Below are 26,765 nucleotides of genomic sequence, written 5' to 3'. Positions count from 1 at the left end.
CTACCCTCGCCCACGGTCGGGGTCCTCCTGGCTGCATATGACGCCCGCGTCCTCCTCGTGGCTGCAGTTGTGCGTGCCCAGGCCCGCGTGCCTGCACTCCAGCAGGGTCTTCTCGTCGCCCCCGCAGCGCACGTCGTCCAGCAGGATGGGCAGCGCGCGGCCCTCCCCAAACTCCGCGCCCTTGGTGGCCCGCACGGCGTGGGCAAAGCCCAGCTGGCGGCACACCACGGCGGTGGCCTTTATGTCCCAGCCGTCGTCGCACACAGTGCCCCAACGTCCGCCGGCAAACACCTCCACGCGCCCGCGGCCCGGGCTCAGGCCCGCAGGCCGCACCAGGCGCACGGCCCCATTCAAGGGCGCAGAGTTCTCGGTGCCAGGCCGGCCCCGCCGCCGGCCGCTGACCCTCCGGCCGCCGGGCCGCCGGGTGGGCCTTGCCGGGTGCGGGGTGGGCCTTGCTGGGCGTGGGATACGCCTCGTTGGCCGCGGGGTGGGCACGGGCGGCGGGGCTGTGGGGCGGCCACGCCTGGGCACCTTCGTGGGCGCGCGCGCTGTGGGCGGCGGGGTGCTCTCGGGCCTCCGGATGAACTCTGCAGAAAGAGAGAGCCTGCAGTCAGAGCGGCCCTGGCCACCCAGCCCCCGTCCCGGAATGCAGACCCCAGGGAAAGATGTCCTGGTTCCACCCTCCACTCAGACACCGAGGCCGCGTGCCTCCCGGGTCACCCTGGCCCTCAGGTGTGAAGCTGGAGCTGGCACAGGTGCTTCTGCAGTCACGCTGCAAAGGCCCTGGCACTGCTGGGCCTGCCCTCCCAGCCCCGCCTCCCGGGAGTCCCAGCCTCACACCGGAAACTCAGGAGCTCATGGAAGGGAAGGCGTGTCTGAGAGGGCTTCTCAGAGCAAGTGACCCTTCCCGGTTCCAATGGGAGGTTCAAGGGGGAAGCTGAGACCCTCTGATGGGGGGTTAGGGGGTGGGCACGGCAGACAGGCAGGATGAGAACCAGCCTGCCCAGGGCCTGCTGCTCAGGGTGCAGCCTCCCGCCAGGCCCCTGGCTGCCCGGCTTCTCCCGCTTGGCCTCTTGCTGCTCCCTCTGCCTAGACTGCCCCCCCACCCCCCGCGGTGCACCCTTCCTCTCCCTTCCAGGTCAGCCCTGAGCCTCTGCTCCGAGACCACCACGCCCTCATCCTGCACTGCCCTGGGTCCCCATGGCACCAGCACACACGCTGTCACTGGGCCTGGGACGCTAAATGACATGTCTGTGTGTCCCGGCCAGGACAGGGCCTGGCCTGACCTGGAGCGGGTCACTCCAAAAGTGCCGGAAACTGCGGAACGAGTGTCTGGAAAACTGGCCCAGGCCCGAAGCCACCTGAGGCTGGACTTAACTCCCCCAAACCCGAGTTCCTCTCTCCCCCAACTTCCTCTACCCAGGGTACCCTTCCTCAGGGCCAGGCACCGCGCCCACCCAGGGGCCTAGCCTTCCCCTCCTCCTACCACCCCCACACCCAGGCTGCCGACGGGTGACGTGCTGGGTACACTAGCCCTCCTGAAGTGGTTCCTCTGGCCCACAAGGTGGTTTTCCAAAGCCAACACTTTCAAATGAGGAGACCTGTCTGTAACAGCTCGGAAAGGCAGACACCACGTCCATCTTGCCCAGCGTTACATCCCCAAAAGGAAGCCCACGGAAGTGCGATGAATGAACTGACTAATTAACGGACGCGTTTCCTGCTTCTCTGAAGAATGAAAGGTTTGGCCTGACCAGCGTAGTTCAGTGGTTGAGCGTTGACCTATGAACCAGAAGGTCATGGTTCGAGGCACAGGCGTGGGGCGTGCAGGAGGCAGCCGATCCATGATTCTCTCTCATCATTGATGTTTCTATCTCTCTTCCTCTCTGAAATCAATAAAACTATTAAAAAAAAAAAAAAAGAATGGAAAGTTCTGGCTACACTGGCCGTCGCTCCCACCCAGCCTGGCCCCACAGAGCAGCCCCTTCCTCAGGACAAGCCCTCTCAGCGGGCCCCTGATCCCAGGGCAGCCATTGGCGGCCTTGCCCGGTCCCTCTGGTCCTGAAGACTGGCAGCCCTCCCCACCAACCTTGTCAAAGTGGAAGCATCTCGTGGCAGGCCCAGCCCCGACGCCCCCTCCCCTAGGGACCCTGGCACCCAGAATAACTTTCCAGTATTCCTTGCTCACGCAGGGCACACCCTCCTTCTCTGTGCCTCTCATGGACTTGGGGTGCACTCCCCTGGAAACAGCTCTTTCTCCCTTTGCATGCCCCCTTTGAGACCGGCAGCCCCTTTGTGCCACCCACCCATGGCCTGGGGCTGGCACACGTTGCCCACTTTAACTGAGTGTATAATGTGTGCCCAGCACGGGGCCCGGCAGAGGGTCCACCTGGGAGGACCCACGCTGGGTGTGGGCTATGGGAGCGTCCCTCCCGCTCTGGGTCCCTGTTGGTGGACACTTACTTTCCTTGGGCACAAAGCGGATGAGGCGGCTCCCCACCTTCACCTGGGCAGGCTGGATCTGACACTTGCCGGGGGGTGCCCGTCTGCCAACACACAGAAGGTCATGAGCCCGGCCCTGGGAGCCCGCCCTGAGCATGTCCGTGTGCTTCCAGGCCTGGGCAGGTAACACCGGTGGCCATTTATGGAGCACCTACTGTGTGGCCCAGTGTCCCCACGTGCTCCGTGCCCCGGATCTACAGGAGTCCAATCCCAGGACATGAACCCCTCATCCCACTTCTGCATGAGGCGGGTGGCTCACCTGAGCCACTTCTAACTCTGAGCACGGCCTGTCCTCTGAACCTGGTCGAATGGCATCCTCCTCCCCCCACAGCCTGCCAGTCCGACTCCTGTCACTGGAACTACCCCAGCCCCGGCCCACAGCCTTTGAGGAGGGTCCCTGCCCCCCTGGTTTCCTGGATTTCTGGTGATGCAGAAACAGAGGCTCCGCTGCCTGCAGGAACCAGGGAGAGATTCAGTCCATTTAAAGGGAAAAGGTGGAGAGACAGTGTGTCTCAGGGTTGGCAGCAGAGCTGGGGGACCCGGGGGCCTTTGGGGGTGGGGGGAGGGGGAGCGTAGAGAGTTGGGAGAGAAAAGAGTCAGAAAAGGTTGCCAGGACTATGAATTGGGCTCTTCTGGCATCTTCGAGGGGCACCAGGAAGGAATGGAATTTTGCTTTAATTAGTTTTTGGCTCTCGATCTGTGAGTCTTTGAATGGGACCCGCCGATTCTGGGCTGACCACGTGGGTATAGACTTCAATAGGTTCCACCAGCTCAGGGGAAAGCCAAGGGGTGAAGCAGCCACGTGACACGAGGGGCCTCCAGACGGGGTTGGCCAAAGAGGGAAACCGTGGAGGGAAACCCTGGGCCTCCCCCCACCCCCCCCCCCCCCAGGCTGAAGAAACACGTGCAGGCTGCACTTGTCAGAGCTGGAGAGGGTGGGTTTTCTGGTGGCCCTGAACCCAAATAATATCCACATACCCCACACAGACCCAGCAGATGTTGGTTCCTCAAAGAAATTATGAAAAACACGTTTGTTGTGCAAAAGGTAGGAGATACACCCAAAACTGCCACATTAATGCGGTTATGTTTGGGCGGTAATGAATAGCCCCCCCCCTGCTCCCCCCCCCTGCTCCTCCCTCCCCCCCGCTACACCTCATGTCTTCGTTTTCCAAAGACTCTGTCATGGGGCCTCCGTGCAATATGTTGCAGGGCAAAGCAACACGTTTATTCCAAAAGAGAAAAATGAAAGGGATGAGGAGGGTCAGGAAGGAAGGAAGGGAGTCTGGCCGGCTTCTGCCTCCTCCCACACACGAGACCTTGAGCAGAACCGACCTGCCGCGGGATAAGCCAATAGCGCGCGGCACCAACTAAGGCAGTGACGGGTCCAAGGCACATCTGGCGTGAATCAGGTGCTCCGTGCACGTGACATCTCCTTAGAGAAGCGTCTGCTCTGAACGTTGGAAACGTCCAGGAACGGGAAAGACAGCGAGGGCACAGTGACTCAACAGAAAATTACGCGGCCATTAAAACCGATCCTTCTGCGGGTGATGTTGCAACGTGCACATGTTTATGCAGAACGGGGAAAAGGAACGAAGGAAAATGCAAAGTTTGCAGGTGCCTTCCGCAATGAGGTACATCCTGGCGCCGCCCACGTAAAGATGGGGAGGCCGTGGGAAACAAAAGGGGTGTGGTGAGAGGAAGTGCTTATGTTTTTCTTGAGAAATATGTCAATAATGAACAGGCTGGCCCTAGGTGGGCAAACTTTTTGACTCGAGAGCCACAATGGGTTCTTAAACTGGACCGGAGGGCCGGAACAAAAGCATGGATGGAGTGTTTGTGTGAACTAATATAAATTCAAAGTAAAGGAGCGGAGGGGAGAGCAAGAGAACCGGATAGAACAGCCGGATCCGGCCCGCGGGCCGTAGTTTGCCCACGGCTGCCCTAGCCGGTTTGGCTCAGTGGATAGAGCATCGGCCTGAGGACGGAAGGATACCAGGTTCTATTCCGGCCAAGGGCACATGCCTGGGTTGCAGGCTCGATCCCCAGTAGGGGGCGTGCAGGAGGCAGCCAATCAATGATTCTCTCTCATCATTGATGTTTCTATCTGTCCTTCTTCCTTCTTCTCTGAAATCAATAAAGAAATATATTTTTAAAAAAATAATGAACAGGCCGATTTGGCTCAGTGGATAGAGCATCGGCCTGCGGACCCAAGGGTCCCGGGTTTGATTCCAGTCAAGGGCACGGACCTCGATTGCAGGCTCGATCCCCGGCCCAGGCTGTGTGCAGGCGGCAACCAATGGATGTCTCTCTCTCCTTGGTGTTTTTCTCTCTGTCTCTCCCCCTCCCTTCCACTCTCTCTAAAAATCAATGGGAAAAATATCCTCAGGTGAGGATTAACAACAACAAAAAATAGCAGCAATAATGAACAGACCTGTGCTTTAAGAAAAAACTGTGGTAGACAGGAGGGTCTGCAAAGCTGTCACAGACCAGAGGAAGCTAAGGAGACCTGACGACTAATGTAATTCTGGAACAGAAAAAAGAACGTGAGAGAAAAACTAGAGAAATTCTTTTTAAAAAGTGCAGTTACCTCCATTTTAAAAAGGAGTGTGGAGTTTAATGAATAGTGATGTGCCAATATTGCTCGTTAATTGTGACAAAGGTGCTATAATAATGTAAGACATTCAAATAATAGAGGAAAAGAAAGAAAGAAAGAAAGAAGAAAGAAAGAAAGAAAGAAAGAAAGAAAGAAAGAAAGAAAGAAAGAAAGAAAGGTAGGTCGGGGCATATGGGAAAATGCTGTATTATCTTTGCAACTTGTTTGTAAACCTGAAACTATTCTGAATTCTAAGTGCTTTAAGTTTTTTTAAAAAAATATATTTTATTGATTTTTTACAGAGAGGAAGAGAGAGGGATAGAGAGTTAGAAACATCGATGAGAGAGAGACATCGATCAGCTGCCTCCTGCACGCCCCCCACCGGGGATGTGCCCGCAACCCAGGTACATGCCCTTGGCCGGAATCGAACCTGGGACCCTTCAGTCCGCAGGCTGATGCTCTATCCACTGAGCCAAACCAGTCAGGGCAAAGTGCTTTAAGTTTTTAAAAAATGTGATGTTAGAGCTTGTGCTTATGAGCCCCCATCAGTGTCTTTGACTCCCTCCTGTCACGGATAGAGGTGGCCTTGGAAGCCGGCAGTCCGGGTTTGAACCCTGGATCTGCCTCTTACCGGCAGTATGGGCTGGTCTAGTCACTTCCCTCTTTGGGCCTCAGTTTTCTCATCGGGAAAATGGGGGTATGGATAATCCCCACCTTAGGGAGTGCCAGAGAGGGAAACTGAGGTAATGGAGGTACAGGCTCCCGGAAGACGGCGTCGGCTTTGGCAACGCGGGAGGTGTGACTCACCTGGAGGGGTCGATGATCTTGTAGATGACCCCACGCGCTGCTGTGGCACTCGGGACGCCCGTGGACATGAAGTACAGCTCCCCTTGGACAAGAAACAAGGCAGGGAGTGAGCACGCCGCCCGGAGGCCGTCCCAGCGGCCCCACGCCCCCACCTCAGCCCTGAGACCAACCCCAACCTCAGGAGGCCAGCCCTGAGGGGTCCAGGCTCACGCAGCTCCCCAGCGCCCAGAACGGAGACAGCCTGAGAAAGGCAGCTGACATGTCCAAGGGCCTCTGTAGCTCTCCAGGGCAGTGGCCACTCTGCCAGGCCACCCAGGCTCGACCCTCTGGAGCCCCTGGTCACCTGCCTGGGCTTCACGCCCAGCACCACACACCTCTGGGCACAATGCGGGTCCATGCCCCAGCTCCTGACTAACTGCCTACTGGGCAATGCGGGCACCCCTGGCTCTCCCAGCCTCAGCTTTTTCATCCCAAAATGAAATGCCTCATGGGACTGTCATTTGGATCTATTTTTATTGATTTCAGAGAGAGAGGGAGAGGGAGAGGGAGAGGGAGAGGAAGAGGGAGAGGGAGGGGGAGGGGGAGGTGGAGGGGGAGGGAGAGGGGGAGGGGAGAGGGAGAGGGAGAGGGAGAGGGAGAGGGAGAGGGAGGGGAGGGAGAGGGGAGAGGGAGAGGGAGGAGAGGGGGGAGGGGAGAGGGAGAGGGAGGGGGAGGGGAGGGGGGGAGGGAGAGGGAGAGGGAAAGGGAGAGGGAGAGGGAGAGGGAGAGGGAGAGGGAGGGGGAGGGGGAGGTGGAGGGGGAGAGAGAATCATTGATTGGCTGCCTCCTGCACGCCTTCTACCAGAGATCGAGCCCACAACCCGGGCATGTGCCCTGACTGGGAATTGAACCATCACCAGGATGACCTCCTGGTTCACAGGCTGATGCTCAACCACTGAGCCACACGGGCCGGGCAGGACTGTCATTTAGCTTAAAAGAGCACACGGCCAGTGCTCAGTCAGCATCAGCTTTTACTGCTGATGTCAGTCACCGGGATCTGGGTCCGGCCAAGTCCCAGAGGCTGGAGTCTGTCTCCACTGACTAGCAGGCAGAACACCAGCTCGGGGAGTTTCTCGTGTGAATACCAGCCCCTGAACTCAGCCCCGTGTGAGCGCCAGCAGCTCCGGGACCGCCCCCCTGAGCCTCAGTTTCCCCACCTCTCGGGACTGGAGTGAAAATGCAGTGAGTGGAGTTACAAGCAGTTGGCGCCACGTGCGCTCAGGGAATGTGAGTCCTCGCTCTCTGCCCGGCCCTCGCTAGCAGAGGCACCTATGTCCAGGAAATAGGCTTCATATTCCCGTCTTACAGGCGAGAAAACAGAGCTCAGAGAGGCCAAGTGACCTGTCCAGCGTCACACAGCTGGGGAGTGTCAGCGAGGCCCATAGCTCAGGAGCGTCTCTGCCCCAAGCTCACACTGATGTAGCACACCTGGTGGCCGGGAGGCCGAGACACGCACACTTCCTCTCCGGGTCTCTTCCTGGAGAGAGGCCCCCTTGGAAGCCACGGCCTCCTTCCTGGCTGTGTGGCCCTCCCATCTACACCCCTGGGCTCGCCACACACTCAGCTTCCTCGGGCTGACCAAGTTCAAGCGTAAGGCCCTCTGGGAGGCCTCGGGGCACCAGCGGGGTCCAGCATTCCCCTCCCCAGGGCTGAGCAGAACAGTCAGCCTCCGTTTCCCCACCTGTAAAGTGACGGGGTTGGACCAGGCACACCCCACGCTCCCTCCAGCCTTGATCTGCACAGGCAGGGAGCCCCCCCCCCCGCCCCCCCAGGAATGAGGAACCTGCCCGGGGCCGGCTGCCCTCCAGGTCTCCGCCATGTGGACGGCCCCTGGAGGACGTGGGACCAGCAGAGGCCCTTGTTTCACAATTTACAAGTATTAGAGGAACAACTAGAGAGATGGAGGCTGGAGCCTGAAGCTGGGAGAGGTTTGTTTGCATTGGACCCCAGAGCTCAGTGCTTTCTAGGGGCCGCGGCCCACGCTTGCCAGCAGGCTGTCCCGGGCTGTCCGTCTCAGAGGGGCCTCCGCCTGCTGTCACATCACTCAGTGCCACTCAGAGGGCTGAGGCAGGGCCCTGGGAAATGCATCTTCCAGGCCCCGCCTCTCTTGGGGGGGGGGGGGCGCGGAGTGAGGGGAGCCGAGGGGGGCCGAGGAGAGAGAGAGCATCTCTCCTTCCAAACCATGTTAACCCCCTATTGACCAAAAGAAAGGGCTTCCAAGTGCCCCCTGGGCTTGGGGAGGGCAGTGGGGGCTGCGGCTGCCCTGTGGAGAATTCAGATTCTGATGGGTGTCGGTTCAACAAAGGTTTCCCACACTCAGGCCTGGGGTCTCTGGGCACTGGGCTCTGCAAGGGAATACCCCTCCAAAGGCCCCCTGGTGGGTGTTGCCCAGCAACTGGGGCCGAGCATCCACTAGGCCCCACCATGGGCCCCTAGTCTTTTGTCCAGGGACAATCCAGGGCCAAGGACAAAGGCCGGAGGCTGGAGTGGGATCCAGCCCCTGTGGCCCCTCTTCCTCCCCCCTCCCCCACTGTTCCTTACATTGAAAATGCAAGTGCCCGAATGGGAGACCCACTAACAGGCAAGAAGGTGGTGTTACCCACGTTCTCAAGACCGTGTGGCTTCGTTTTATAGGCCCAATACACTTGCCATCAGGAACCCAGGGCAGTGGAGGTCTTGGGAGGCACTCCCCACCCCCCCCCCGCCCCGCTCCTGCCCCCCGCCCCACCCCCCCGCCTGCATTTCCACCAGTACTTCCTGGTCCCTAACTTTCCTGGTCCTCTAACTGCCCTGAACTCTTCCCCAAGTCACCTTGCCTAGCCTTGAGCCTCTCACAACAACCTCACCCAGGGCAGAGGTGGGGGGAGGGGGAAGAGGAAGGGGAGGGGGAGCTGAAGCTCCGACTGGTAAGGATGATGTGCAAGCAAGGTCTCCAGCCCCCTGAACACATCACTCTTCATCCTGAAGTGGTTTCAGGCCTGAGACCCACCCCATTCCTTCAACCTCAGACCTGAGACCATATCCCTTGAACCCCAAGCCAGAAGGAGCCAGGGGAGGGGGGACCAGCCAGGCATGGGCCGCCAGGACGGAGCGTCCTCAGCAGTACGCACCGGCCTCGTCCTCCGCGAAGGAGATGATGTGTGGGTAGTAGTTGTTGATGAGGCCCGGGAACTCGCAGGTCTGGCCACGGCCCATGCAGAGCTCGCTGTACTGCCACTGGCCTGTCCCCGGGCTCTCTCGAAGGGACATCAGGCGCCTGCAAAGGAGAATGAGCTGTGGGGTCATGCCTGGCATGGTGAGCCGGGGAACCCCACCCAGCCATCCGTCCACCCACTCATCTATTATCCATGCAACTGTGGTGGGCAGTTAGCCGGGCATGAGCAGAGCAAGGACGGTGGGCCAGGTACAGAAGGTCACCAGGATGGAAAGCCCTGGGTGCCTAGCAAAGGACAAGTGGAGGGGGACCTCGCCCCCAGGGCGACCTTTCCTCCCCTAGCCTATCGCTGCTCCTGCGGTTTGGTCTCCCCGACTTTTCCTCCTCAGAGATATCTAGGCTCGGCTGTATTTCAGCTCCAGGCCCAGAAAAGCAGCAAAACCAGACAAACAACACCACAGCTGACCTCAGGACCAGCTGCACTGAATAAGGACCCCTGCCCTGGCTCCGACCAATCAGTGGAGGCCTGAAAGGACACCCCTGGAAAGCTGATGAATATTCTATTGAGATCTTCCCCTGGGACCTCCCCTAAAGTCTCCACCCTTAACACCCTTAGGATGGAGGACCCAGCATGCTCTCCCTCCTGGGAGCACGCCCCTGCCTCCGCGCCCTGCACCCCCCCCCCCCCCAGGTGCCTCAGCTTTACCTTCCTCACTTCTAAACTCCAAGAGCCCTTCCTTTGCCTCTGTAACTTGTTCCTAAGTCCATTTCTTCTACAAATTTCTTCTACCTCTGTGATTTTCCAAACGAATGTTCTCTTATAGCAGTGGTCGGCAAACTCATTCGTCCACAGAGCCAAATATCAACAGAACAACAATTGAAATTTCTTTTGAGGGCCACATTTTTTAAACTTGAACTTCTTCTAATGCCACTTCTTCAAAATAGACTCGCCCAGGCCGTGGTGTTTTGTGGAAGAGCCACACTCAAGGGGCCAAAGAGCCGCATGTGGCTCGCGAGCCGCCGTTTGCCGACCCCGGTCTTATAGTTTGCGTCTTGGCTCTGAATTCTTTCCTAGCTACAGGCTGCTGAACCCAGGCCGCGTCTGACCCCACTGGTCTAACACCTGGAGCCGCTCTTGCCGCCCCCAACACAACCAGGACCACACACAATGCAGGGTCCAGTGCAAACTGAACGTGCAGGCCCCTTGTGCTAAGAGCGTTAAGAATTTCAAGACAGTGACAGCAGAGCGTTAAGCCAAGTGTGGGCCCTTCTCAGCGTGAGGTCCTTCACATCCATGAAGCTAGCCCTGCATGAAGTCTTTACTGAGCACCGACTATGTACCAGAGAAGCATGAAGGGAAGGCGCACAGAGACCAGAAGACCAGCTTGGTTCCTGCCCCCTCGGGCCACCCCCGCCCAGTGGCCACCAGGAGGCAATCAGGAGCTGACTTGGATTGCAGAGCTCTGTGAGGCAGGTGCCACGAGTGTGCACACACTTTGGAGGTGCCTTCACTTCGGAGCTCAAGATGGAACCTGGGGAGGGCAGAATACGCTGATCTGGCCCTGACCGGTTTGCCTCGGTGGATAGAGCGTCGGCCTGCGGACTCAAGGGTCCCAGGTTCGATTCCGGTCAAGGGCATGTACCTTGGTTGCGGGCACATCCCCAGTAAGGGGTGTGCAGGAGGCAGCTGATCGATGTTTCTCTCGCATCAATGTTTCTAACTCTCTCTCCCTCTCCCTTCCTCTCTGTAAAAAAATCAATAAAATATGTTTTTTTTAAAAAAAAGAATATGCTGATCTGGCCCCTTACTCCCTTCCCCACCTGTCAGTTACCTACTGATACTCCCAGGCCCTGTTCGCTGTCCCCTCCTCCGGGAAGCCCTCCTGACTGCCCCCACCTTGGACTTCTCCAGCACTGCGCACAGGCTCTCTGAGGCGGACTAGAGTGGAGTGTCTGTCTCCCTGACTTGGGTGTCAGGTACTCTTCAAGTCTGTTGCTCTGGCCCTGGCACAAAGCCTGGCCCAGCAGATGGGCTTGGGAAAGGGAGGCAAAATTAGTTAAATGTCTACAGTCAGGTGACTTAGGAGATAGGAGAATTGGGGTAAAAGCTGAGGCTTCATCTAGACCCACTTTCCAGATGGGATAGTGGAGTCCCAGAGGCAGACCCCAAGGAAGGGGCGGAGCTGAAGAAAGGACCCAGCATCCAGAGGCTCTCTCTCAGCTCCAGCTGCAGACACGCCCGCGTCAGCAGCCTGCAGAGGTGAGCGTTCTCCTCCAACCTCAGGCTCCTTAGCGCCTCCCTTCTCCTGAGGGAGGGACCGCTGCCCTCGCGTGCACAGGCTAGAGTGGGGGGATAAGCAGCAGCTGCCAGCCGCTGAGCGTGCACTCATTCTCAGAGCTGTGCATGCATTCACGGACTCAGCCCTCAAACAACCGTGGAGGCAGCTGCAATCATCATCTCCATTCTGCAGATGAGGAAACTGAAGCTGAGAGAAGTCAAGTCACGTGGCTAAGAAGGGGGGCAGGATCGGACCCAGGCCACCCCAGCTGCACTTTCAAGCATCATGCCAGGTGCATCTCTGCCCTGGGCCTCGCGGGGCCTCAGTTTTGTCCTCTGTACAATGGGAGAATGAGGTGGTCATGAGGCCCCATAAGCTCCTCTGGGGAAGGAGTCTGACCCACAGCAGGTATGGGGGGTATGCTCTGCCCCCCAGGGAGGCACCGAACCGAAGAGTGTGGGAATCGGGAAACAAGGCTCCAGGGGCCCCCGTGGTCAGACCTGGGCTGGAGTCCCAGCTCCCCTCCTCCCCAGCAGGGCGGCCTCTCTGGCCTCTCCTGGACCAATGCACCCTGGGGCCCTGGCCAGCTGGTACAGTAACAGGTCCTGGCCCCCCAGGGAAGTTGTTAGGGTCCCTCCCACCTTGCTCCTTTGCCCTCCCGGCCTCCTAGAATGGCAGTCAGGCCACTTACCCACTCATGAAATCGCCGAAAATGTAGAGGCCGTTCAGGTTGGGGTACTCACAGCCCCGATACACATAGCCACCCGTGACCGACTTGCCCAGCTTGTGTGGGTAGGCGAATATGGGCAGCACATCATCTGCAGGGTGGGGGGAGCCGGGGTGAGTGGAAGGGATCAGCACGCCCCTCCCAACAAATCTTTGCGGGTGGTCCTGAGTCTTGAGGGGCAAAGGGCTGTGAGGTCACTAGGAGGGCCAGAGATGGGGACCCAGGTCATTACCAAGGGAGGGAGATGCTTATAGCTTCTAGGTGCAGAGAAGAGCAAAGAGCATCCCGGAGAATGGGGGAGGGGGAGAGTGGGGAGAGGCGAGGTCAGGTCCTGGGTGGGGTGTGGGGGACCCGGGAAGAGGCACTGGCGCACATCCCTTGGGGTGGATCTGGGATCAGGGGGTCCCCCAAGGGCGGTCTCCTTGAGCCTGGGGCAGGCACAGAGAGAGGTGCTTGCGCACAGCCTTGAGGTGGGGAGCGGGAGTGGGGGGATGGGAGAGATCTGGGAGGTGGGTCCAGAGCGCAGAGGGTGGGAGGCGGTCACCCAGGGAGACACTGGCGCAAGCCTTGGGGTGGGGAGTGGGGGGATGGGGAGAAATGGGAGGTGGGTCCAGAGCGCAGAGGGTGGGAGGCGGTCACCCAGGGAGGCGTTGGCGCACAGCTTGAGGTCGTAGCACTCGAAGCCCTCGCGCGCGCGCCAGCCGTAGTTGCGGCCGCGCTCCACCAGGTCCACCTCCTCGAACTTGTTCTGGCCCACGTCGCCGCAGAAGAGGCGCCCGCGGCCCGCGCCCGACGCCGGGTCGCCGCGGTCGAAAGAGCAGCGCCACATGTTGCGCACCCCCAGGGCGTAGACCTCGGGCCGCGCATCGGGGTCGCCCACGAATGGGTTGTCGGGCGGGATGCGGTAGGGCGGGTCGCGCTCAGTGCGGTCCACGTGGATGCGCAGCACCTTGCCCAGCAGCGCAGACCTACAGACAGGGCAGGTGGGGAGGGGGCAGGCGGGGAGAGGACAGGTGGGGAGGGGACAGGTGGGGAGGGGGCAGGTGGGAGGGGACAGGTGGGGAGGGGGCAGGTGGGGAGGGGGCAGGTGGGGAGAGGACAGGTGGGGAGGGGACAGGTGGGGAGGGGGCAGGTGGGAGGGGACAGGTGGGGAGGGGGCAGGTGGGGAGGGGGCAGGTGGGAGGGGACAGGTGGGGAGGGGGCAGGTGGGGAGGGGGCAGGTGGGGAGGGGGCAGGTGGGGAGGGGACAGGTGGGGAGGGGGCAGGTGGGGAGGGGACAGGTGGGGAGGGGGCAGGTGGGGAGAGGACAGGTGGGGAGGGGACAGGTGGGGAGGGGGCAGGTGGGAGGGGACAGGTGGGGAGGGGGCAGGTGGGGAGGGGGCAGGTGGGGAGGGGGCAGGTGGGGAGAGGACAGGTGGGGAGGGGACAGGTGGGGAGGGGGCAGGTGGGAGGGGGCAGGTGGGGAGGGGGCAGGTGGGGAGAGGACAGGTGGGGAGGGGACAGGTGGGGAGGGGGCAGGTGGGAGGGGACAGGTGGGGAGGGGGCAGGTGGGAGGGGACAGGTGGGGAGGGGGCAGGTGGGGAGGGGGCAGGTGGGGAGGGGGCAGGTGGGGAGGGGACAGGTGGGGAGGGGACAGGTGGGGAGAGCTCGGCTTGAGGTGACTGCCCCAGGGTGCTCAGGCACCACCCCAGGGCCACTGGCTGAACCAGGGCCAAGGTGAGCCTGGCTGTGGGGCCCGAGACCCCGCCGGGTCAGGTCCTCCTCAGCGACTCACCAGCTGGGTTACCTCCTTCATTCACTCAGCACTCCCCCGGCACCTGACTCTGGGCCAAGCCCTGTCCCAAGCACTGGACTGACACACCACCTGCAGCCTCGCTTCAGCCTCACAACACACCTTTAAGCAGGTGGGTATTGCGTGACCCCCACTTTACAGATGGGGGCCTGAGCTCAGAAAGGTCACCTAAATGCCCACTCGCCACACCCATGGCAAATGGTGGGGCTGGGGTCTAGTCCTGGCGGCTGGCTGCAAAAACCCACACTCTTTTAAAATATATATATTTTTTATTGATTTCAGAGAAGGAGAGGGAGAGGGAGAGAGACACATCAATGATGAGAGAGAATCATTGATCAGCTGCCTCCTGCATGCCCCCTACTGGGGATCGAGCCCACAACCCCATGTGAGCCCTGGACCGGAATCGAACCCAGGACCCTTCAGTCCGCAGGTCGACGCTCTGTCCCCTGAGCCAAAGCAGCCAGGGCAAAAATCCCACGCTCTCTACCACAACACTGACCTCCCCCGACCGGTGTCCTCCACGGTCACTTGAGGTGGTCTGCTTCCTTGCCCTCTTAAAGGGATGTGCTACGGGGTGAACATAAATGCTGTGAGAAAAGTGAGTCGTGTGGTTTTCTTTGAGCCCAGCACAGTGCCTGGTACACAGTAGGCGCTCATCACGTGTTTGCTGAGTGAGTGAGTGAGTGAGTGAGTGAAGGCAAAGCCAAGTGCACCGTACAGAGTACAGGGTGGGCTGGGAGGGGGGCAAGAAGACACTGCTATCTTAGCCGGAAACGGGGCTGAATTCTCACTTTCTCTCACACTCCCAGGGCCGCCTCGGGTAGAACCACGGCACGTCAGAGTAAAGACGGGCCTCAGTGTGGTCCAGTGCACCCCACACTCTCCACCCTCCACCCCCACCCCTACCTCAAAATGAAGCAACTTGGGGGGACTCCTTGCCAGGTCCCCCAGACAGCTCTGGACTAGAAGGCAGGCCACTCCATGTAGGCACGCAGCGTCACCTCTGGGGCCCTCCAGAACCACGTAGAACGGGGGTGCAGCCCTAACCTCCACACAGCTCCCGGGGTGAGTAGCTTGTGGGTTTCATTTGTCACAGGGCAAAAGTGACCCCTGATGGGAGAGATCCGCCTTGTGCTTGAAGACGGGGAGCGCGTTGGAGACCACACTCTCAGCTGTGGTTTTCGATGCACCTCAGCAGTGATCTTTTGGGGTTTTTCTCGCTCTTACACTTCGGTGACTTCCCTCCAGGCTGCTTGACAAGGCAGGACTGCCGTGCTTTGCAACGGTGTGCCTGTCATTCTCACCTCATCAGCACCCCAGCGTTTCCCTCCTCATCTCACTGTGTCCTCTGGGGTGAGAAAACCCTCCCACCCAATAGAGGCCCCACAGTTAACCCCCTCCCGCCCAAGGGCTCCTTCGCCCGCTCCAGCCTGCTCACCACCACGCTGCAGACCACACCCAAGCTTCCCTGTATGAGGGGGCCAAACTCAGAGCAGCAAAAGAATGTTTTAAGTTCTGTCCAGTTACCCACAAACCCTTCGTTTCCATTTTCTGAACTTGGTCCCAAACATGAGAAAGCGCGATGCCTCTCACGCAGCCCCAGGTGAAAACAGGAGCCACGAGCTGTGAACACTTTATCGCTGTAATCGACATCAGGCTCGCTATTTTTACTTTCTGGGCCGGAAAGAGAAAGGTTTCGTCATTATTGGCTGAGAGAGTGGAGGAGGCTGCCCCGAGACTGCGGGATAGCCTCTAGACTCACAAGACGTGTGTGTGTGTGTGTGTGTGTGTGGGGTGTGTGTGTGTGTGTGTGTGTGTGGTGTGTGGTGTGTGTGGTGTGTGTGTGTGTGTGTGTGTGTGTGTGTGGTGTGTGGTGTGTGTGTGTGTGTGGTGTGTGTGTGTGTGTGGTGTGTGTGTGTGTGTGTGTGTGTGGTGTGTGTGTGTGTGTGTGTGTGTGTGTGTGTGGTGTGTGTGTGTGTGTGTGTGGTGTGTGTGTGTGTGGTGTGTGTGTGTGTGTGTGTGTGTGTGGTGTGTGTGTGTGTGTGTGTGGTGTGTGTGTGTGTGTGTGTGGTGTGTGTGTGTGTGTGGTGTGTGTGTGTGTGTGGTGTGTGTGTGTGTGTGTGTGTGTGGTGTGTGTGTGTGTGTGTGTGTGTGTGGTGTGTGTGTGTGTGTGTGTGGTGTGTGTGTGTGTGTGTGGTGTGTGTGTGTGTGTGTGTGTCCAGGAGTGGAATGACGGCAGGCCATCTGCTCAAGCCAAGAAGAGACTAACTGCCCCAGCCGGTTTGGCGCAGTGGATAGAGCATGGCCTGCGGACTGAAGGTGTTCCATTCCGGTCCAGGGCACATACCTCGGCTGCAGGCCCAACCCCTGTCCCTGGACAAGGCACGTGCGGAGGCAACCAGTCAATGTATCTTTCTCTGTCTCTCCCCCTCCCTTTCACTCTCTCTGAAAATCAATGGAAGAAATATCCTCAGGTGAGGAATAACAAAAATAAAATAAAATACTTAAATAAAATAAAATACTTAAAAAAAAAAAGAAGTGACTAACAGAACAGAACTATGCTTCAATGTCTGGGTGATCATGGGGAGCCTTGGGCAGAACAGCCACGTGCCATGTAGCCCTGCTCCAACCAGCTCACGCCCCCCCCCACGTGGTCTGAGAAGCACCCCTCTCCTTCCTCTGTTTCCTGCAGGGCTGAGCTGACTTCCGGAAAAATTCCCATCTTCCCAGAGGCCCTCTAATGTCGCCTCGCAGGTACCTGTGGCCAGTGGGCACTGGGCCTGGCCACAAACACGACCGCTTTTACTCCTCACAGAAAGCCTTCCCGTGCAATAGTGCTGCTCTCCTCTAACTGATGCGCGGCGGTGGCCTGACTGGGTCTCCGGCTGGCCAGCTGCAGGCTGAGCTGGGACCCAGGCCCCTGTCTGCTGCCCTGTGCTGCGTGGCTGAGGAGGGAATGCCCCCCCAGCACAGCATGTAACCCAGGGTAGGTGAACCAGCCCGCCAGGCAGCCAAAAGCAGGACATACTTGTTTTGGGCATTTCCAAACTTCCCAAAGGGGTCTCCGGCCATCCCGCCATCTCCGGTAAAGATGTAGAGGTACCCATCGTCCCCAAAGAGCAGCTGGCCCCCGTTGTGGTTCGCCGCTGGCTCTTCAATCTCCAGGATTATCCTAAAAGAAGATAAATGTCCCCGCCCCCAGCCCCCCAAATATCCTCAGCCAAAATACAAAACAAGATCACAGCCATAAAACCTCCTCGCTCCTGGACACCATTTCACAGCGGCAAAGGCTTGGCGTGTCCTTTCTAGCACGAGATTTTTACAAAGATCTGGAGGGCTGGGCATGGACAGTTCCCTCTATGGTGCTAATGAGAACGTGGATGCTCAGAGGGGTTGACCAACTTGCCCAAGGGCACACAGCAGAGCTGGAACCAGAACTCGGGTCCGCTAGTTCTGGTCTCACGCTTCTTCTACTGCTCCCCACTGCTAGCCCCTGCCCTGTTATGATCACGCAGAACCGTGGGCCCAGGCACAGCTGGTGGTTCTATCAGTCACAGTTCCCCACGCGTAAGCTGAACACTTCTACACTCCCTCCTTGGCAGGAGATTGGAGGGAAGGAGGAAGGGAGCAGCCAGGGCATTTCTCTCTCTCTCTCTCTCTCTCTCTCTCTCTCTCTCTCTCTCTCTCTCTCTTCAGGTTGCATCTTGGCAATAGTTTACCTCCTCCCTGGATCCAGCTCCTGCTGCCCGGGCCCACCATGGTTCCAGCTTCCACTGAATGGCCCCAGCCTCAGGGCTCCAGTGCCCCCACCTCCTCACTCTGTCCTCCAGCCCAAGAGGCGAGGCAGCCTCCTTCACCTGTTAAACTCAGAGCTGCCTCACTTCCTCCCCACAGTGCTCTGTCGTCATTCCCAGCACCCCAGTAACTCCCATGCCAAGCTCTGCCTATTGAACAACCTGGTACAGGGGTTTTTTTTCCTATGGGACTCACACCGATGCATATGCCCTCCACGCCAGGTCAGGCCAAGCCCATCTCAGAAACAGCCGGGTGTAAATAGTACCCAGAGAGCAGGATCAGTGTTGACAGGGACAGAGGCCTGGGGGCAAGAAATGGCTAAACCAGCTGGGGGTGGGGAAGTGTGGAAGGTCCAGGCGAGGAGAAGTGGAAGGCCGGGCTCAGTCACCTGGGGCCGTGGGATGGGGTCGGGGTGAGAGGAGCAGTGGGATGGGCTTGCCAGACAGACAGGCCGAGTGCTGGCTCTGAGCTTCCTGGCTGTGGGACCGAACAGGTCACTTCACCTCTGAAGCCTCCACTTCCTCATCTGTGAAATGGGACAGTAATACTGACCTGGCTCGGCTTTATGAGAACCCAGTGAAACAAACCATCTGAAGTGCCTGATCCAGGGCTCTGGATCCTGTGATGTCTGTGTGGCAGCTGTCCCTCCCCTGACCCCAGAGCACAGGGGTCAGCCCCTCTCCAGGGCGGCACTGACACCCTTTAACCACCTGTGCAACCCACGGAGTGTATGAGCTGGGTCCTACTGGCCCCGTTTCAGCCCCGCCCCGCCCGGCCCGGCTCCCAGGAGGCCACCTCTCAGAGCTGTGGTCCACGGCGTTCATGTCGTCCTCCGAGACCCTGAACTCGCTGATGCGGATCCACTCGTGGAAGTCGAGCCCCACCGAGTAGTAGACGTAGAGCCTGCCGTTGTGCCGGAAGTGGGGGTGGAAGGCGAGGCCCAGGAAGCCCCGCTCGTCGCCCTGCCAGGGCGAGGTGAGCACGGCCCGGCTGATGTTCAGGAAGGGCCGCTCCACCCGGGAGCGGTCGGGCAGGTAGGCCCACACCAGCCCCACCTGCTCGGCCACGAAGAAGCGGTGGGTGCCATCCTGGGCGTGGACCATGGCCACGGGGTTGCGCAGCCCGTTGGCCACCTCCTCCAGGCACAGCTGCAGGCAGCCCTGGGCATCGGCCACCACGCGGCCCAGGTTCGAGTTGAGGTTCTCGTTGACCAGCAGGCGAGGGAAGCAGTAGTCCGTGTCGTCCAGGGACAGGTAGCGGCAGAACTTGGCACGGTTGCCCTCCAGTGCCCAGAGCTTGTGGTCGGGCGACAGGTGGCGGAACAGGCCCCGGCAGGTCTGCCACAGGTCCAGGCAGTAGTCCTCGCAGAGCCCCGGCACGGTCCGCAGGGGCGTGGACGGGTCCTCGGCGTCATAGAGGTGGGCTGCGTAGGGCGAGCATTCCTGCAGGGACAGGGACAGCTCGGGGATGCTCTGTGGTGGCTCTTACCAGCTGTGTGACCTTGGAGAGGTCGCCCCGCCTCCTAGAACCCCAGGCTGCTAATCTGTAAAATGGGGACAATCCTATCTGTTACCAGGATTCGACTCAACTACGGCAGGCCTCCGACCTCCTCACCTTCATGCTTCTGTTGGAACCACTAACCACAACTATTACTGCTACTAACAACAGCATCGGCAGCGACTCTTGAGGACCTACTGTGTGCCAGGAGGGTCTGAGGTTCTTTCATATACTTTCTCTTCTAATCCCATTGATGCCGCTGCCCTTTAGCTGCATAACGTACTCCTTTGCTCAGCTCCCAACTCAAGGGCCACCTGGTGCTGCCCTCTCCAGTGGCTGCCGGAGCAGTTTCTCTATGAGACAAAGGAGTCGGACCCTCTGGGCCTCACTGGCCCCTTTTCAGCTCTGCTGGCCTCTAACTCTGTAGGACAAAAGCCAACAGCCCAGGCCCCCCCCCACCTCCCCCCAGGGCGTCCATTGGTGAGACTCTGTGGACCCCATTCAGTGCCCCATGGACATGATTTGGGAGGTAGGGGAGTTCATGCCTCGGGGGGCAAACCTTTGCTCCCTGGGAGAAAGCTGCCGATGGCCTGATTGTCCTGCCTTCCTCCCGGCCCGCCGGCAGTCCTGCCTCCCAGGTTGTACAGTTTCTTGGAAAGGTGGTCCCACCGGCTGAAGCATCAGCCACATTTAGCAGCATCCTGGGCTGGGCTCTCCCTCTGCCCCCTGTCACTCACCGGAATAAGGAAATAGCCCACAAGTTCTGCCCCAGGTTCTGCTTTTGGGAACCCAGACGGAGGCAACAAACCTGCTCAGGCCTCTCCCGGTGTCCAGCCCGCAGCACCCAGCCCGTGAGAGCAAGACACAGGTACCAGGCCCTCGCTGACCCCTGCTACTCTGCCCACAGCTTCCCCACAGCTCTGCCATCAGCTCCTGTCTCCACTGCTCCTGCTTCCCGCCACCTTCCATTTCCTGACACTTCCACCTCTGAGCCTCAGCAAGCGCTGTTCCCTTTGCAGGCCTGCCCTTCCCGGCAGGCAGAATCCTATTCAGTCTGAAATAACAACCGTGCCCCGGCCTTGGGAGAAACAGCAGTTAACAGGAACAGCTCCGGGGTACTGGGGCAGACTGTGGGCAAGGGACCAGGCCGGGTACTCCGGTGAATCTGAATTTCCTCCTGAGGCAGCTGTAGGCAGGTGGCTGGCTCCCGTCCGTCCCCATGGCACAGATGGGGAAGGGGAGCCTCAGAGAAGGGAGCCACTGACCAAGCTCACAGGCCAGAGTGGCCAGGCTGGGCGGGTGGAGCAGCAGAGTATATCCCAGCTCCACTGGCTGGCCAAGTACCCACCCCTAAGGCCTAGTGACCTGCCCCCCCGCCACTCCTCGGCACCTCCCCTGTACCCCACCTGCCCAGAGCAGAGGCCTCAGCTCCCCCGCTCTAGAAGGACCTCCCTTGCTTGCAGTCCCTGACGAGAGCAGATGTAATTACTTATGTCTGAGTCTGACACATACCCTCCTCACCATGGGCTCATCAGGCCAAAGTCTGCTCTGACTCAACTGCGGGCCCAGGAGGCCTCAGAGGCAGCTACTCCCGTGGTAAGGGAGGCACTGACAGCCGCGCATGCCCCTCATCGGCCGGGCCAGCCGGGCTCCAGCAAGAGGCCTCCAGGGGAAGCGGGTGGCAGGCTGTCCTCTGGGCTGCGTGCTCAGGCTCCGGGCCAGGGGTGGCTCCCTCCGGTTACATGATTGTGCGTTTGGTCACACCACGGCCTGTCTCCCTGGACCCTCCGCTGCTACTGTGGAGCTGAGGGCCACTGGATGACGTGTGCTTAGAGTCGGGTCAGTCCCTGTCTCAGGCTCAGACAGGGACAGCACATTTCACACACTCCACTCTGCTGACAAGTGGGGCAGATGGCCAGGCCTGGCTCTGGGCAGTGTCACCTCCCCACCCTCAGGGTCCCCCGGAGCTTCCTGAGTCCAGCCAGTGGCTGTGGGAGGACCAGGAGGGTCTATCCAGGGGTGGGCAAACTTTTTGACTCGAGGGCCACAATGGGTTCTTAAACTGGACCGGAGGGCCGGAACAAAAGCATGGATGGAGTGTTTGTGTGAACTAATATAAATTCAAAGTAAAGGAGCGGAGGGGAGAGCAAGAGAACCGGATAGAACAGCCGGATCCGGCCCACGGGCCGTAGTTTGCCCACGGCTGGTCTATACACACACGTCACTTACTCTTCACGAGGCTTGGCCATTGTGACTCCTGTTGCACAGATGATGGACTTACGCTTACAGAAAGGCACCTGTCGAGAAGTGGCCAAGCTGGGGCCTCATGACATCCAGACTCCACCAGGTCACAAGCCCCACTCGTACTCAGGGAATACCACCTCTAGACACCATCGCCACCTCCTTCCATGCCCGGGCCTCATCATCCCTCTGACAGACAGCAAGGATCCCGGCTCTGAAGGAAAACTTTGCCCCTCTTCAGCAGGAAGCAGTTACAGAAGAGACTCTGTGTCCCTTTTCTCTGAAAGAATTCAGAGCCAAGATTATTGAGGCGGGGATGTGGTGGGCAGTTAGACAGACATGAGCAGAGCAAGGACGGTGGGCCAGGTACAGAAGGTCACCAGGACGGAAAGCCCTGGGTGCCTAGCAAAGGACAAGTGTAGGGGGACCTCGCCCCCAGGGCGGCCTTTCCTCCCCTAGCCTATCGCTGCTCCTGCGGTTTGGTCTCCCCGACTTTTCCTCCTCAGAGATATCTAGGCTCGGCTGTATTTCAGCTCCAGGCCCAGAAAAGCAGCAAAACCAGACAAACAACACCACAGCTGACCTCAGGACCAGCTGCACTGAATAAGGACTCCTGCCCTGGCTCCGACCAGTCACTCAGTGGAGGCCTGAAAGGACACCCCTGGAAAGCTGATGAATATTCTATTGAGACCTTCCCCTGGGACCTCCCCTACAACCTCCACCCTTAACACCCTTAGGACGGAGGACCCAGCACACTCTCCAGGGCCTTTCCCGTTCCCCTCCCCTTCCCCACCCCCCCAGGCATGTCACCTTTACCTTCCTCACTTCTAAGCTCCAAGGGCCCTTCCTTTGTCTCTATAACTTGTTTCCTATGCCCACTTCTTCTATGAATTACTTCTTCCACCTCTGAGATTTTATAAATGAACTAGAGGCCCGGTGCATGGATTTGTGCACCGGTGGGGTCCCTCATCCTGGCCTGCGGGGATGGGGCGGAAACCGGCTCTCCGACATCCCCAAGGGATCCCGGATTGCGAGACCCCTCCTGCAGGCCCAGCCCCCAGGACCTGGATGCCCACTGGCTTCCTCCTCCCTCCTCTCTGGGTCTGGGGTGCGGGTGAACCGCATTCGGGGCTGACAGTGCCTCAGCAGCAACCTAACCCACAGCCGATTCCACGAGGAATCGGGCTCCTCTTCTGGTCAGAGCGTCTGCCCCCTGGTGGTTATTGCACATCATAGCTACCGGGCAAACGATCGAACAGTCGGACAATCACTTAGGCTTTTATATATATATATATTATTCTCTTATAGTTTGAATTTTTTTTTAAGTTCAGTACCCATGCACTGAGAGAGACATGTGTCTTGTAGACTCATGGCCTGTATTCTTTTCCTTACATGCCATGCACACCTGGTGCCCAGACCAGGGCAGTCCAGAAGCAGGAAATGAGAAGAGGGGGCAGTGATTGCCGCTGACAAGGAGGATAGTCAGCAGCTAGCCTTAGAGTGGCCGGTGGGGCAAGGCTACAGAAAACCCATGGAAAACTGACCAGCATCCTACTGCCGGGGGCAAACCACCCACCCACCTCACTGCCCCAAGGTGCCACTGTAGACTCATGATCCCGAGTCCCGAAGCCTTCTTTTAAATATATGTATTGTGTGTGTGTGTTTATTGATTTTGAGAGAGAGAAGGGCGAGGGAAAGGGGGAGAGAGAGAAACATTGATGATAGAGAAACATCTATCAGCTGCCTCCTGCACGCCCCCTACTGGGGATTGAGCCTGCAACCTGGCATGTGCATGGAATGACACTCAACCACGAAGCCACACGGGCCAGGGCGTGAGTCCTGAAGGCTTCTGATGTCCCCCAGGCCTTCTTCAGGAAGACCGAGTCTCTGCACACAGTGCCCGTGTAGGATGGTCCCTCCTTGCACGCTTCGGCATCTGGAAGACATGACTTGGGCCCCAACTGAACAGCCTCCACTGGCTCCTCCATCCCCCAGGACCCTGGCTCTCCCTGGCCTGAGGGGAAGGCTGCGGAAAACCCAGGGAAAAGTGACTCGTGTGTGTGTGTGTGTGTGTGTGTGTGTGTGTGTGTGTGTATTGATTTTCGGGGATGCTCCCACAGCCCTCGGTTCATATTGCAGATGCAGCATTCACCAAATTGTACTTCTGTGGCTCATGGGGTGAGCTCTTTACTTCTGCTCTCACACTGTAACGGCCAGAAACGGCTCAGCCGGTCTGCTTAGCTAGGACTTAATCATCTCTGAGCATGTCTGTCCACGCCACAGACGATGGGACCCTCCAGGGCAGGGAACCCGGGGCTCAGCACACAGTGGGGCTTCAAGAAGACAGGCAATATGGCAAGAGAAGGATTTTGGAGCCGGAGCACCCTGGAGGTTGAGTCTACCATTTCCTGTGTACCCTTGGGCAAGTTCCTTAACCTCTCTGTGCTGATGTCCCCATCTGCAGGAGGAAAGGAACCCCAGCCTCACAGAGCTGTTGGAAGGAATACATTGAGATGATGCATGTGTTTGTTCAGGAAATGCTCAAACCACATAGGCTACGCAACTCAAGGTTCCCTCCTTCAGAAAGCCTTCCCCAACTTTGCCAGGGAAAGTGTGACCTTTCCAAGAAAGCTCCAAAAAAGGATCTGAAAAGGCCGGGAGGGACACCCGCCCTCTAGCTAAGGAGCCATCGGGGCCTCTGGAAGAGTTGTGGGTGTCAGACGGGCAGGTTCTGGAGGGGACTGTGGGGGTGGGCATGTCTTCAGGGTCTCCCTCCTCTGGAGCCCATCCCCCAAGGCAGAGGTAAATGCCTACCGTCACTGACTAACACTTGCAAATAAGGCACTGGGCCACCGCCCCCAGTGGTGGAAATCAGGAGGCGCTGAATCCAGACACAGCCTGGGCTCACAGGGCACAGTCCTCCAAAAGGTCCTCTCCCACCCTCCACCAGGCCCGGCAGGGAAACCCCGGGCCAGCCTCGCTGCCCTTTCCCAGCGCACTCCAGACCTGAGGTCACTCCCAGAAACGCCTGGGGTGAGGTGCTAGCAGCCACTCCACCCGGCTGCTCAAGGCCAGCCCGTGCTGGGAAGATTCCCAAGGAAAGAGGGGACCTCCTTTCAGGGGAGGGAGCAGGACTGACCCTTTCCTCCCTCCTCCTCCTAGGACGGGCCACCTTATTTGCCCTGCTGAGCCTGCCACACAGTAAGTGCTCAACCCTGCTCTGGGACGGGGCTGGGAAAGCCATGGGACCTGGGCCTGTGGAGCCCCCAGCAGGAGACGGGCACTTGACCAGACAGTCTCGCTCCTGAGATGCACAGCAGGGGCTCGAGCCCACCAAGGGCAAGCACCCCCTTTGCATGCTGGAGCTCCTCAGGCCCCCATCGGCCCCCATCCCCTCTTATTTCCTACCCACGTGGCCACTCACATTGGCAGTGAGTGAGGGCCCGGTGCCCACCATGGCCACCACTGGGCTGTGTGACCACCCAGCAAGTCCCTGGCTTCCAGGGGTCCTCACACTTTTTAAACAGGGGGCCAGTTCACTGTGCCTCAGACCGTTGGAGGGCCGGACTATAGTTTAAAAAAAAAAACTATGAACAAATTCCTATGCGCACTGTGGGCCTGGGAGGAGTCGGCTGCTAAGCAGGACAGGCAGCGGCACCTGGCGGGCCGGATACATGTCCTTGGCGGGCTGCATGTGGCCCGCGGGCCATAGTTTGAGGACCCCTGCTAGGCCCTCGCTAAACCGGCCTCTGGGCCTAGCTGGGTTCCCACCCAGGGCTGGGCAGCCAGTGGGGGCCAGTGGGGGCCAAGAAGGCATGCACTAAAGAAATCCAACTGGAGATGTCCACTGAGCCCCTAATATGTATCACGCAGTCTGCATGGCAATCCTGGGGGCGGGTAAGATTGCCTCCATCTGACAGGGAAGGAGCTGTGACTGCAGGGTCCAGCACCAGGGAGTGGCGGAGCCAGGATTAAACCCCAGTATGCCTGACTCCCAGCTGCCCTCAGCCCCTCCCCACAGGCCTGCCCCTCCTGGCTGAGGGCTGCGACCTGGCGCTGCCCTGCAGAACCCTCCAGCCCCCAGTCCTCTCACTGCCCAGGCTGGGCCAAGGCCAGCCTCAAAGCTTCACAGCCTTGACCCCACCACCCACCCGGTGGTTCGCGTCAGGCGCTGGGAGTCAGACCCTCGCAGGAGAATGGACAGCCAAGAATGGTGGGCTCGAGCCCCTGCTGTGCATCTGGTGTGAGCGGAGGCTCCGGCTCCGCCCTCAGAGGGGAGATGGGGGCAGAGAGGTTTCACCAAAAAGGTGTCACTCGGGTGGTCTTGAAAGATGAGAGCCTCTGCCTGTGGGGGCGCCAGCCCAGAGAGAGGGGCGGGGCGGGGCGGGGTGGGAGGCGCCTGAGGCTCACCCAGGGTCCCCCACACCCTTCGACAAACACAAGGCCTGCGCATGGACCATGCCCTTGGCAGCCGTGGGGCAACGGATTCCGACCCTGGTACCACGACAAGGGCGCGGCTCCCCGGCGGGGTCCTGGAGGGCTGACTCCAGGAGGCCCCAGGACAGAGGCGCCCCAAACGCTGGGGGAGTGAGGACATCATTCGTCCATCCCTCCTGGGTCTGGAGGGGAAACCGAGGCCCAGGGGAAGCCCAAGTCACAAAGCCGGTGAATGGCAAAGCCCTAGGGGGCCATCCCAGGATGCCCGTCTCCCCGCCCCGGGCCCGGTCACTCCCACTGGAGACCCAAAGCCCGCTGCCCACGGGTGGTCCTCGTCCAGCCGGGTGGCCGACGTCGCCTGCCCTCCACCCTCCGCCGCCGCGCCCGCTCACCTGGCACAGCAGGTCGAGCGCGTAGCCGGCGCACGCGGCCCACACGCCGGCGTCCACGCGCGCCGCCAGGGCCCAGAAGCGGCGGGCCAGCGCGGCGTCCTGCTCGGGGGCGCAGCAGCCGAAGGCCGAGTACTGCGCGCAGAAGCTCAGCGGCTGCGGCGGCCGGAAGGGCGGCCTGAAGTCCAGGCACTGCGGGTGCGCCGCCGCCCTGAGCGCCCGCAAAGCCAGCAGCGCCAGCAGCGCCCCGGCCCCGGTCCAGGCTCGCCGTCCCGCCATGCCGCCACCGCCCTGGCCGCCGCCCTGCTCCGCCCCGGCCCGGCCCGGCCCCCTGGAAGTCGGGGAGCCCTGAGCTCCCGCCTCCCTTCTCGCCCGCATCCTCCTTGGGCGCTCGCGACGGCGGGCCCATCCCGCAGGCCCACGCGTTTGGCGACCTCCCCAGCGAGGAGGTCCCCTCGGGTCCAGGACGCCTCGGCGGGATTGAAGGAAGGGAGGCGCCCGCAGAACTTGGACCTC

At 59.7% G+C, this 26,765-nt stretch overlaps 1 protein-coding gene across 1 annotated transcript; it reads right to left on the bottom strand.

Annotated features, from left to right (window-relative positions):
- Positions 1–26,528, bottom strand: HHIPL1 (HHIP like 1; the record flags this gene model as incomplete). The annotated part of the gene is made up of 9 exons (XM_080666845.1): positions 1–587; positions 2,461–2,543; positions 5,900–5,981; positions 9,049–9,194; positions 12,063–12,189; positions 12,738–13,066; positions 16,919–17,062; positions 18,481–19,127; positions 26,253–26,528. The coding sequence occupies 9 exons, from the start codon at positions 26,526–26,528 to the stop codon at positions 1–3; spliced, it is 2,421 nt and encodes an 806-aa protein (XP_080522971.1).
- Between the last annotated feature and the right edge of the window lie 237 nt (positions 26,529–26,765).

Source organism: Plecotus auritus (genome assembly GCF_963455305.1).
Source record: "Plecotus auritus genome assembly, chromosome: 1".
NCBI classification, from domain to species: Eukaryota; Metazoa; Chordata; class Mammalia; order Chiroptera; family Vespertilionidae; genus Plecotus; species Plecotus auritus.
Note: the sequence above shows the minus strand (reverse complement) of the source record. Positions and strands in the feature narration are given on the sequence as shown.